The sequence below is a fragment of the Dromiciops gliroides genome, chromosome 2 (assembly GCF_019393635.1).
Source record: "Dromiciops gliroides isolate mDroGli1 chromosome 2, mDroGli1.pri, whole genome shotgun sequence".
NCBI classification, from domain to species: Eukaryota; Metazoa; Chordata; class Mammalia; order Microbiotheria; family Microbiotheriidae; genus Dromiciops; species Dromiciops gliroides.
The window spans coordinates 114941417-114954615 of NC_057862.1; the positions used below are offsets into that span (position 1 = coordinate 114941417).

At 38.7% G+C, this 13199-nt stretch overlaps 1 protein-coding gene across 1 annotated transcript in view; it reads left to right on the plus strand.

Annotated features, from left to right (window-relative positions):
- ADAMTSL3 (ADAMTS like 3) overlaps positions 1-13199 on the plus strand; it is a 584778-nt gene that overhangs the window by 274671 nt on the left and 296908 nt on the right. Inside the window, exon 5 of the mRNA XM_043989606.1 lies at positions 3678-3723. Within this exon, the coding sequence (XP_043845541.1) occupies positions 3678-3723 (46 nt within the window). The remainder of the gene's footprint in view (positions 1-3677; positions 3724-13199) is intronic.

Sequence of the window (13199 nt, forward strand, 5' to 3'; positions counted from 1 at the left end):
TTCCTCGTTGTCTCTCCCCCTTACCCTTACTCCTCTGACCAGATCTGATCTTTCTCTTCTCTGAACTCCAGTAGCACTTCCTTTCTAGCATTCAGACACAGAAAGGGGTCATGAGTTGAGGGAGCCTTGGAGTCGGGATATTGTGGTTTCAAATTCCACCTCAGACATATCCTGGCTGGGTGAGACTGGTCAGGTAACTTCTTAGTGCCCTCAAGTCACTTCTGTAAATCTTCGTAACAAAACAGTTGCCTGCTTTAGAGAGAGAGAGAGAGAGAGAGAGAGAGAGAGAGAGAGAGAGAGAGAGAGAGAGAGAGAGAGAGAGAGCGAGTGAGCACACACTTCTTTGTCTGGGATCTCCCTTTGTGGGTGAAATCACAGGTCGAGGCTTCCCCCTCCACTCCCCCAAACAGACAAAAAATATAGCACTCAATTTCTACTGCTTTGTATGGTCTCTGTATTTACATGTCTTATATCACCCAGTAAACTATAAGCTCTTTGAGGTTAAGGATCATTCCTTAGACATTTTTGTGCCTCTTTAAGTCATAGAACTATGCCAGACAGACAGAAGGGGTTCATTGAATTTTTTTTTTAATGAATGAACAACATCCTTCCTACTCCTCCACCCCAAGTTTTCCCTTTTAGGTGACTGGCACGTTTTTCCATATATCCCAGACTAACAAATATTTAAAATTATTTGAAATTGTGAAGAATTTTAAATGAGTAAAATAGGATTTAAGGCAGAAAACTGTTCCAGCCCCTCCCAAACAAGCAGACTCGTGGTTTCCCTTGACCCTGGGTTTTCCCTGGTGAAAGCATTGCTCTCTGAGAAGCATTTGGCCAGCCGTCAAAGGAAAGGGAGAAGCCAAAGAGGACAACCACTCATTGCTCATTCCCACTGAAGAGGAAGGAAAGAAATAAAAACTTGGCCACATCATCTACTTACAGACAAGGTTTACATCATAATGAGTGACATATTTTAGACCATGCATGGAGGCAGAGAGAGACTTGGGACCCCTTGAGTTCCCTTCAAACAGGGTTCCTTAACCTTTGTTGTATTATCCCTTGGCAGTATGGAGAAGCTGAGAGCCCATTTTCATAAAGATGTTTTTAAATGCATTTAATAAAATACATAGGATTACAAAAGAAGCCAATTATTTTGAAATATAGTTATCAAAATACAGAAAAAAACCTTGGGAGACAAGGGGAATGGAATATATTCTATTTTTTAAAGATCTTGGTGGAGGTGAGATGCTGTGGAAAGAGACAGGTAAGATTTGTCTGATGCCATCTGTAATCAGACTTTTGTTGGTTCTCACTATGAAAGCAACTTCATATTTATTTTGTCCTGAATAGGATCTCCTGCTTCCATTAAATCTTACTCATCATGTTAAGTTAGTAACTATGTGTTCTTGAAGGTTATGTTAACCAGAAGAGAATGAGTTTTGATAGGCCATATGCAGACTGGAGAGGTTTTAATAATAGACCCAATGATAGGTGGTTGCTCTAAGATCAGAAAATCTTATTGGCAAAAGACTACCACTAGATAATTAAATTTTTGCCCACAATAACTCATGACAAAAGACTGTAAGCTCCCCAAGGGCAGGTTTTTGTCTTTGTATTCCCAGTAGGAACCAAAGGACCTTGCATGTGCTTATTACATGGTGCCTTGCATGTAGTAGTAGGCACTTAATAAATGCTTGCTGAATTGAATTGAAATTTGAAAATCTACTAAGTTGAGGAAAGGCTATGATTTGTCTTAATGGAGGGCCTGCCCATATCAGAGAAGTCACAAATGTTCTGCAGGATTGGGCCAACAGTGTGGGGTAGAAGATAAAGTTGGAGACAGAGTCAGGGAGACTTGGGTTCATAGCACACCTCAAAAACTCACTAGTTGTATGAACCAAGGAAATCACCACCTCTTTTAAGCATTAGTTTCTTTACCTGTTAAACTGGGCCTCATAATAGCACTTAATTTGCAGGAAGTATCAGGAGCATTAGATGAGGTCATGCATGTTAAGTGACGGGTGTGACATGTAAAATTTAATGTGTGGTCGCCTTATTTCTGTCCCAAGTTTAGGGAAAAATTAGCTAAGGTTTCTAATATATTTGATACTAATAAATTAGAAGCTTTAGCACCAGTTTGGGGGCATTAAGCATGTATTAAAGCATACCAAGTATTAGTAAAAAGAGAACACCTGGGTGAGAAAGTTAAGAAAAGGCCTATCTAGTCTAGAGCTCCAACCTGGCCTGGTTCTTCTTCAAGTCCTCCACCATGAGCCTGTTGGAGAGACAAACTGAAAGTGAAAGCTCTTTCTTTGTCCAGAGGAAAGGCAGTCCTTATACACTGCTTCAATCTAATTGGCTAGCATCCCCCAAATCCATTGGTTCACTGGACTTGAGGGTGGTCCCGTGTTGAGGTCAGAGTTCACACCCTCTGAGAACACACCCTCTTGAGGGCCAGGCAGGTGTGGTTTTAATTGAATTAATTTTAAGTGAGTTAATCAGTGAAGTCAGTCAATCCAATCAATCCCCTAGAGTTGGGGCCTTTGGCTGTTCCCAAAACCCTGTTATTTTCTCACACTTGCAAATCTTAAAGTACCATATAAACGTGGACAATTATTATCATTATTATTAATGACTTCTACTTATAATAATATTGAAATAAAATCTCTTCATGCACTTAATTTTAGGTGATAAAAATGTGCTAAATGAGCATTCTGCTTATGTTATAACAATGCTTGCAAAGAAATAATATTACATATGTGCAACCAGAAAATTTATCCTTTATGTAATATGTTAATTGGACAGCAGTTTATTTTGGAGATGATTATAGTAGCTGACAAATAGAGCATTAAGGTTTACAGAGCACTATGAATACATTGTTTCATTTATATTTGGTTTTGGCCTCCCCAGCTGTTAATGTCTTCCCTTCAAAAGATATCTTCCCTGAACTCTGTATTTATTTTGTATATAATGATTTATGTATCCATTATTTTCTTCAATAGAATGTAAGCTCCTTGAAGACAGGGACAGTTTTTGCTTTTACTTTATATCCCCAGTGCTTAAGATAGTGTCTGGCACATACAAAATGTTTAATAAATCCTTGTTTATTGATTGACAGTGTTTAAAGCTAAAGTCATTGAAGAGGGAAGTCAAATGTGCTGGTTACAGGATTATAGGAAGGAATCAAAGTAGAAAATAAGCATTTATTAAGTGCCTACTCCATGCCAGGCACTGTGCTAAACCCTTTGGAAATATCTTATTTGATCCTCACACCAACCCCAGAGGGGAGGCGCTATTATTATCCCCATTTTATAGTTGAGAAAACTGAGGCAGACAGAAGTTAAGTGACTGGCCCAGAGTCACACAGCTAGTGTTTGAAGCCTGACTTGAACTTGGATCTTCCTGGTTTCAAGCCTAGCACTCTCTGCTACCAGCTGTCTCATATGCAGATGAAAGAGTATGGTCATAGATGTAGAAGTGGAAAAGACCTTGGAAATCAGCTAGTTCATCAGTCTCATTTTGGAGATAAAGAAACTCATGCCTAGAGAGATGACGTGAACTGTCCAAGGCCATGTAGGTATGGTGTTTTTTTTTACAGAAGATCGTTGTCATGTTTTTGCTTATGGATAATCACGACTTTCATTCAGAATCCTTATCCTCTTTTCTCTACCTAGGAGCTGTGAAGGGCAGAATATCCGATACAAAACCTGCAGCAATAATGTAAGTCTTGTAATGTAAAAAAATATTCTAATGAAACTTTTAAAAGACATATTATTGTGGTATGTATTTAAAAGCTAATGGCGCATAATACTCTTTCCTCACTCTCTTGTTACCCATTTAAAGAGATTTGACTGTTCGCCTAATTGACCACAGATTTAGAATTTACCCTTCTTGAATGCATGCCTTACTGCCAAATTGGATACAAAATATTTCATGTGAATTACAAGGAAGTTACACATTTGGGGAGAATTCATAGGAACTTATCCTAAATTGTTCTACATTAAGATATTTTTAAAAGATATTTAAGACTTCCTTTTACAATTTTTTAAAGCAGTAAAGATCAGAAAGGATAAAAGAATATCTATCTTTCAAACAATCTGCTCACCAGTTTAAAAGGATCATTTGACTTTCAGTACTTAGATTAAGATGATAATTATGAAAATTCTTCAGTTACTTTATGTTTAGTCTGGAGTTGTGGGGATACCTTCATTCCAAATGGAATTTGCCAATATGAGCAATAAGCTTAGCAGAGTTTGAGGCTATGACAATATGAATCGGGGAAAAATATTTCCAAAAATATATGTAATAGGCAATGCCACTGAAATTTTTCTTGATAAATATTATTGTTTTTGCCATGAATTCTTCAGAAGTTCTAAAATGACTCCATATTTGGAAATATCTCCACATCTGTCCAGGACAAAACCTTGACTAAAGCCACACCTATGTAAGTGTGGTTAAATTAAACCAGACGAAAAAATTCATCCTGGATTGAGCTACCTTCTTATGATGGGCTGGGACATATTTCCTCTCCCTGGCCACAGAATAGAGTGTTAATAATGAAATGATTTCATAAAATGAAATGTTATTTTTATGATTAAAGAGAACCTGAAAGAAAAGGCAAAGAAAATAACTTATTAGGAGTCTTTCTGCAACTGTCATTTTCTTCAGTATCTCCTTAGCCAGAAAGGGCCACTTTCCTTAGGCCCAGAGATCTAGAGATAGCTAAGGTACAAAAGATGACAGAAAGCATTCAGTCAGTCAGTCATCATCAGTCATTCATAGAGCATTTATTAAGAATCTACAATGGGGTAACCACTGTTCTCAGGGCTGGGGATACAAAAACAAAAGTTAAAGTCTCCGCCCTCAAAGAGCTTACCTTCACATAAGGGAGTCAGTATGAACATATATTAGCAATATTAAATATATACACAATAAATATAAGGTAACTAAGGGTGAGAAGACTGATAACTGATGGAATATCAGGGAAAGTGTAAAAAGCTTAAAAATGAGTTGACTCTTGAAATCAACCAGGAATTTGACAAATTAGGAATCTATTGCAATAGCCCAGACTTTGCTCTGGAATCAGGCAACCCAAGGTAAGTTCTGCACTTTAGTTTTCTTACTGTTGAAGAAATAAACATGTAGGATTCTTTTTTTTTTTTTTGCGGGGCAATTGGGGTTAAGTGACTTGCCCAGGGTCACACAGCTAGTTAGTGTTAAGTGTCTGAGGCCAGATTTGAACTCAGGTACTCCTGAATCCAGGGCCAGTGCTTTATCCACTGCGCCACCTAGCCGCCCCTAACATGTAGGATTCTTAAAAATACATCGTCTCAACATCCAGAATCTAGTTCTTTCTTTATATCTTGCTGACATCCTTAGGGGTCCCTTGGCTGATTGTACTAGATCTTGATACGTGACTGTCTTTTGGTGCTGACTTGGCTTGTTTAAGCCACAGCAGCTGCCTAACCAACCCAACCTTGTTGCTGTTCCACATGCCAGTATAATAGAATCTGAAATTTCCTGTGTTTGAGACCTAGGAAGCTGGAAGACCATGAGAAATCCTACTAGTTTCCTTTGGAGTAGTTTCCAATCAATTAACAAGCATTGTGTGTCCTATAGGGCAGTTAGATGGTACAGTGGATAGAGTGCTGTTCCTCAGGTCTGGAAGACCTGAGTTCAAATCTGTCCTTACTTACTAGCTGTATAACCTAGACAAACCACTTAACCCTGTTTGCCTCAGTTACTCATCTATAAAATGAAGTGGAGAAGGAAATGGCAAACTACTCTGGTATCTTTGCTAAGGAAACCCCCAAATGGGATCGTGAAGAGCAGGACACAGCTGAAAATGACTAAAACAAACATGTGCCCCATACTAGGCACTGGGGATAAAAAGACAAAAAAAATTGGCACAGTCTCTGCCCTCAAGGCACCCTCAAATTAAAATATCCTAAAGGCCATTGGAGATAAGAAGATATCTAAATCAAGTCTAGAACTATGTATTCTTTCTACAAGTTACTTACACAACAGTTCAATTTAATTAATTTATTATTTATTAAGTGCCTAAGTAGCCTAGCATAGTGAGGAATAGAAAAGAGGTATATAACACCTTCACTGGAGCACCTACTATGTGCTAGGCACTGCACTGGGCAGATGGTATACAGCTCAAAATAGAATAGTTCCTGACCTCAAAGAGCTTACAATCTATCCATAATGATTATATCCACAAAGTTCAATTCAGTTAATTTCTTGCTTATTTATTGGGTATCTATGTAGCCTAGCACAGTGAGGAATACAAATAGAGTATATGAAACACAATTCCTGCTCTCAAAGATTTCTTCCTTCTTGTTGAAGAGAGAAATGCTAAGCCAATGTGATCAATAGATAATAATGAAAAGACCATAGGCATTTTAAAGCAAATGCATAATCTTGAACTAGAGATGGCATGTTGAAAACTATTTTAGAAAGGTTACTTGGATGACAGTGTGCAGAAGCATATTGCCACTGGCTCTAGAGTCTAGACTGTGTAGACGTTCTTAATTTTTTTGTGTCCATGGACCCCCTGGGCAGGCTGGTGAAGCCAATGAACCCCTTTGCAGAATAATGTTAGTAAATGCATGAAATAAAATACATAGTATTACAAAGTAAAGCAATTATAGTGAGATATAGCTATTAAAATATATTTTCAAAAAACAGGTTTAAAGATATTAGGTTAAGACTCTCTGGGAGAGGGGCAGCTTGGCAGTGTAGTAGATAAAGCACCAGCCTTGGATTCAAGAGTACCTGAGTTCAAATCTGGCCTCAGACACTTGACATTTACTAGCTGTGTGACCCTGGGCAAGTCACTTGACCCCAATTTCCCTGACCCCCCCCCAAAAAAAAAGACTCTCTGGGAGAGATCAGGTAGGAGGTCTTTATAGTCAAGACTTGGGGTAATAACTCTTTTATAATAAAGTAGTAAGAGTAGAAATGGAGTGAAAGGAAGAACATATCTCAAAGAAATATTCTAAATGAATATTTGACAGACATATTTACAGATAGACTATAGATGATGATGGATAGGGAAAAACATGGATTAATTCTAGGTTTTGATGAGGAGAAACGTTGATGCCTTTTGTAGAAATTGTAGCACAGAGAAAGGGACTGAGCTTAAAAAGGGGGGAAAAGATTGTTCTGATTGGGATGTTTATGATGTGTAATTAAAATAGGAATTGGTTGTCGAGAGATTATCCAAGTCAGGACTGGAGCTATGTATTCCACTATGAATAAGCATGAAGACAGTAGTTGAAGACATGAAAATGAATGAGTTTAATGAAGAAGAGGCTGTAGAGAGAGAAAAAAATTAGAAGCTCCAGAACTGAGGCTTATATGATATTTACAGTTTAAGGAAAAGACAAGGAAAAGAAGGAGCTTTAAGAATAGTAGGGATAGGGGCAGCTGGGTGGCGCAGTGGATGGAGCACCGGCCCTGGAGTCGGGAGTACCTGAGTTCAAATCCGGCCTCAGACTTGACACTTACTGGCTGTGTGACCCTGGGCAAGTCACTTGGCCCCAATTGCCTCACTAAAAAAAAAAAAAAAGAATAGTAGGGATAGGGGCAGCTCAGTGGCACAGTGGATAGAGCACCGGCCCTGGAGTCCGGAGTACCTGAATTCGAATTCGGCCTCAGACATTTAATACTTACTAGCTGTGTGACCCTGGGCAAGTCACTTAACTCCAATTGCCTCACAAAAAAAAAAAAAAAAGAATAGTAGAGATAGTACAGCCATGGGAGTGGGAGGTTTTTTTTGTTTGTTTTTGGTTTTGTTTTTTAGTGAGGCAATTGGGGTTAAGTGACTTGCACAGGGTCACACAGCTAGTAAGTGTTAAGTGTCTGAGGCCAGATTTGAACTCAGGTACTCCTGACTCCAGGGCTGGTGCTCTATCCACTGCGCCACCCAGCTGCCCCGGGAGTGGGAGTTTTTAAAGGAGTACGTACTAAAATATTTAAAAGAACAAAGTGGTCATGGAGAACTAGGGCACAGCTGTTTAGAACTTAAGCAGTGCAACAGCAATAGAGTCATGGGGATAGAAGCCAAATTATAGTGAGTTAGGAGGAATGGGTAATAAGGAAATGAAGGGAAAAAGACATCAAAAAGAAATGGGGGGGGGCAGCTAGGTGGCGCAGTGGATAGAGCACCAGCCCTGGAGTCAGGAGTACCTGAGTTCAAATCCGGCCTCAGACACTTAACACTTGCTAGCTGTATGACCCTGGGCGAGTCACTTAACCCCAATTGCCTCACTAAAAAAAAATAGAAAAAGAAAAAGAAATGAGGACAGCAGTTTGACAGCAGACTCATTCGATTTAATGGGATGACACTTGTATTGGGTAATAGAATTAAATGAAAAATGAATGGCATGGTCTCTGGCATAGAGGAGTTTATGGTATAAGGGGTACAATTAGACACAATAATAATGTTAGCATTTCTGTAGCCCTTTGAGGTTTGCAAAGCACTTTACATGTGTTATCTCATCTGTCCAGAGCAACCTTCTAGCACAGGTACCATTGTTACCTGTCTCAATTTTACAGATGAGGAAGCTGAGGCTGAGAAATGTTAAATTGATCAGTCAATATTTATTAAGTGCTTACTTATGTGCCAGGCATGATGTGAAGTTCTGGGAATGCAAAAAGAGGCAAAAGACAGTCACTGCCCTTAGGGAGCTTACAATCTAACAGAAGATACAGCAAGCAAAGAAACATACAGAAACATGTTATGTGCAGCATTAATAGGAGATCATTAAGAGAGGGAAGGCATCAAAATTAAGAGAGGTTGGGAAAGGCTTCCTATAGAAGAAAGGATTTCAGTTGTGACTTAAGGAAGCCAGGGAAGCCAGTAAGTGGAGAGGAGGAAGAATAGCATTCCAGGCATGGAGACAGCTTGAGAAAATGCCCAGAGCCAAGAGCTGGAGTGTCTTGTTTGTGGAACAGCAAGGAGGTCAGTGCCAATAGAACAAAGAGTAGAGTGAAGAATAAGATATAAGTAGATGAAAGATAATGGGGACATGGGATGGGACTAGGTGATGAAGAGCTTGACTGCCAAAAAGGGTTTGACATTTGATGTTTGAGGTGATTGGGAGTCACTGGAATTTATTGAGTAGGTGGGTGATGGGGTCAAACCTCTGCTTTAGGAAAATGAGTTTGGTGGCTAACTGAAGAATGGATTGGATTGGAGAGAGATCAGAAGCAGGTAGGTCCACCAGAAGAGTATTGCAGTAGTCCAAGCATAAGTTACTGAGGAACTGGACCAGAGTGTTGGCAGTATCAGAGAGATATCGCAAAGGGTGAAATCAGCTTTGACCTCGGAAATAGATTGGAGATGGTGGGTGAGAAACAGTGAGGAGTTGAGGTTGACACCTAGGTCAAAAGCCTGTTGGTCTGAGAGGACTGTATTGTCCTTAGTAGTAATAGGAAGTGTGGAGGAGGGGACAAGTTTTGAGAGAAACATAATGAGTTAACTTTTAGACATGTTGAGTTAAAGATATTGGCTAGACATCCAGTTGGATATGTCTGAAAAACAATTAGAACTGCAAGACTTGAGGTCAATAGAGAGGTTAATTCAGGATAGGTAGATTTGAGAATCATCAGCATAGAGATAATCATTAAATCCATGGGAGACTGCCAAGTAGAATTGCATAGAGGGAGAAGAGAGGAGTGCCCAGGACAGAGCCCTGTGGGACACCTATGGTTAGAAGGCGTAACCTCGATGAAGATCTATCAATGGAAACTGAACTTAAGTGACTTACCCAGGCTCACACAGCTAAGTGTCTGAGGCAGGATTCAAATTCACATCTTCCTCCCAAGTTATGTGCTATAATTTGGATTTTATTTGTTTGGTGTATGGGAATCTTTGGAGATTTAGTACCAGACATGATCAGAACTTCACATTAGAAAGGTAACTTTGACAGGAGTGTGAATGAGGGAGATGGAGAGCCCTCCTCCATCAAAGGCTGCAGTGGTAGTTGATCTTCAGTGAAGTCATGAAGGCCTGACCCAGGGTGGTAGCAGTTGACCAGGAAAGATAACTTTGTGAGATGGAGGAAGTATGGACATGGTTGAAGGCAGAATGGATAGAGACAGTGGAGAGAAAGAGATTGTTTCTTGACATTTCTAATGTTGCGCCTTTGGATGGAATTTATTAAGGATTCCTTTCGTGCTGGGCATCATGCTAAAGTCTGCCAATACAAAGACTCTGAAATAGTTCCCCTCACTTAAGAAGGTTATATTCTATGGAGGGAGAGAACATGTGTGTAAATAAGCATATTTACAATAGATATAAGGTGTTTTGAGAGCATGGGTGGGAGGACGAACTAGGAGCTATGGAGACCTAGAAAGGCTTCATGGAGAAGATGGTGCACAAAAAAACTTTTGAGGGAAACAGGATTCTAAAAGACAAAGATGAGGAGGTAGGAAGCACCACCAATACAAAGATATATTCATGGGAGCTGGAGAGTGTCATGTGTAAGGAATAGCAGGAAGGCTGGTTTGACTAGACTGTAGAGTACGTGAAGGGGAGTCATATTTAATATAGTTGTAAAGGTAGATTCATGTGAGCTTATAAAGGAATTTAAAAGACAACCAGAGGAGTTTGTGTTCCATCCTATTGATAAGAGAGAGTCATCAGAATTTACTGAGTGGGAGAATGACATGATCAGACCTGTGCTTTAGGAATGTCAATTTGGTGACTGTGTGGAGGACAGATTGTCATGGGGTAAGATTTGAATCAAGGAGACCAGTTAGGAAGCTATTGAAAATTCAAATAGAAATAGGAGCCACTCAACAACCCCACATATAAGGATCCCTGAGGGATGCATAGACTTAGACAACCACATGCTAATATTTGTTGTTGTTCAGTCATTTTAGTCTTGTCTCATTCTTTCATGACCCCATTTGGGGTGTTCTTGGCAAAGATACTGGAGTAGTTTGCCATTTCCTTCACCAGCTCATTTTACAAATGAGGAGACTGAAGCAAACAGGGTTAAGTGACTTGCCCAGAGGCAAACAGCTAGTCTGAGATCAGGTTTGAACTCTGGAAGATGAGTCTTCCTGACACCAAGCCTGGTAGTCTATCCACTGTACCACCTAGCAGCCCCATATTAATATTATTATTATTTGTTTTTATTGTATTTTTATTTGTGTTGTTAAATGTTTCCCATTTATACTTTAATTTCATTTGGACCTCACTTGGAAGTGTTGTGGGCTGCTATGGATGTCAGTGAGGCTCTTGTATACCCAAACTATATGCAAAAAAAGGGAGGAGGGAAAAGTAGTGATAAAACTTAGGGTAGGATTCCTTCAAATGTGTGTATTCAGTTTAAAATACACAAATTGGACAATAGCAAATATAACTGATATCGGGGGGTTTTGTTGACTTTATTTTATGAATATGACATTTTTCACAAAGCCAAAAGATTCTTCATTAGTGTGTGTAACATAAACCAACATGGTCTACTGGAAAGCACACACTTGATGTGGACTCAGGATATCTGAATTCTAGGTGCTTAATTACTTCTTTTGCTTCTCAATTTACTCATGTATAAAGTGAAGGTGTTAAAAGTAGTTGATCTCCAAGACCACTTTCAGGTCCAAATCTTATGAACTTTTGATATTCCACTAATTTTGTGTGACTTTGAAAAAGTTATTTCCCTGGTCAGGCCATCAATTTCATCATCTGTGGATTGATGGTGTTGGATTAGTGCCACGTTTCTCAGACTGTTTCATGGAGCCCTGCTATAGTGTGAATAGGGATTCTGAAAAAATTTGGAGGTAAGTTATATGTTCCCATGAAACATTAAATGTAAAATTATATATTTATACAAAATGCTTATAATGTGCAACAATTTCTTGGTATGAAAATAAGCTTAATTTTCTTTATATTGCTCCCAAACTTCTCCAAAGCCATTTATCCTGGCATTATTCCAGACCCCAAGACTCCTCAGACCTATATTTATGGGTTTCATCAATATATTTCAAGTTCCAAAGCTTTATGTGGCTAAATTAGTTTGAGGAACACTGGATTCTAAGGTCTCTTCAGACTTTAGCCTACTATGATCTTCTGTGATTCCATTAACATACTTAGAGGAATGGTCAATCAAACTGCAATATGTAAATCCTCTTTTTCCCCTCTCCCCCTACAGGAAATATTTTGTGGTCTGTTTGTGCAACCACAAGTTAGAGCTGTAGGTACTATTTGTGATTTAAAAGTGCATGAAGTAAAGGTCTTCAATAAGAGTTGACAGTTCATTTTATACAATTTTTAAAAGGAATTTTCAGAGGTCAAAAAATTGGTCATTAAAAATGCATGAGTTTTACACAAATATATTTAAAGACCAGCAGTACTTGTCAAGCTATGGAAGTCTTTTTAGCTTGAAAATTTGGTGTATTTCATCTTATATCCTATATAAATGTAAGGTTTTTTTGAAGCCCTTGAAAAAGATGCTGGCTGTTTTTGTATAGCCTTGTACAAGAGGTGACAGAAACAGACTGTCTGTAAATGTCATTTTGCCATATGATCCATGCTACCTCTGAAGCTTGTATCAAGTACAGATGAAGCACAACTTCATATGTCACTTCTATGAAAAGAACAAGAGTCATTTGACCATGAAATTGGTTTCATCTGGATTTGTAATCGAATAGCAGGAGGTTCAACAAGTTTTAGCAAAGTAGTTCTCGGCACAGTATTTCAGGCAGAAACGTGTAACTCAAAGTTTCCATAAATGAAAAGCATGTGAATTTTTAATCTATGATTGACCTTTTTAATTTTGTGGGTTTTTTTAAAACCACAATTGTCTTGGCAGTGATTTTGTTTAAAAGGCAGGCTATTCCATAGGTTTTCATAAACACTTTGCAAAAATAAACTAAAATAAAACATCAGATTCTTCATATCTTTCCATTTCCATTTTTCAATTTTCCAAGCATCCTCTACCTTATATTTGCTTCTTTCTTCAGCTCCTTCAACCAATTGATCAGTCAAGCAATAAGCATTTGTTAAGTTCCTACTATCTGTGGGGCACTGTACTCCTTGATGATCAGGAATGTGTAGCTTTTCTTTTTTCCTATTCCTCACAGTCTCCAAACACTGTGTACATGAACACTACTCAGTATTATTTGGTAGACCATTAATGACATTCAGATGCCAAGCTGCTGCCTTCTCTGAAGAAATA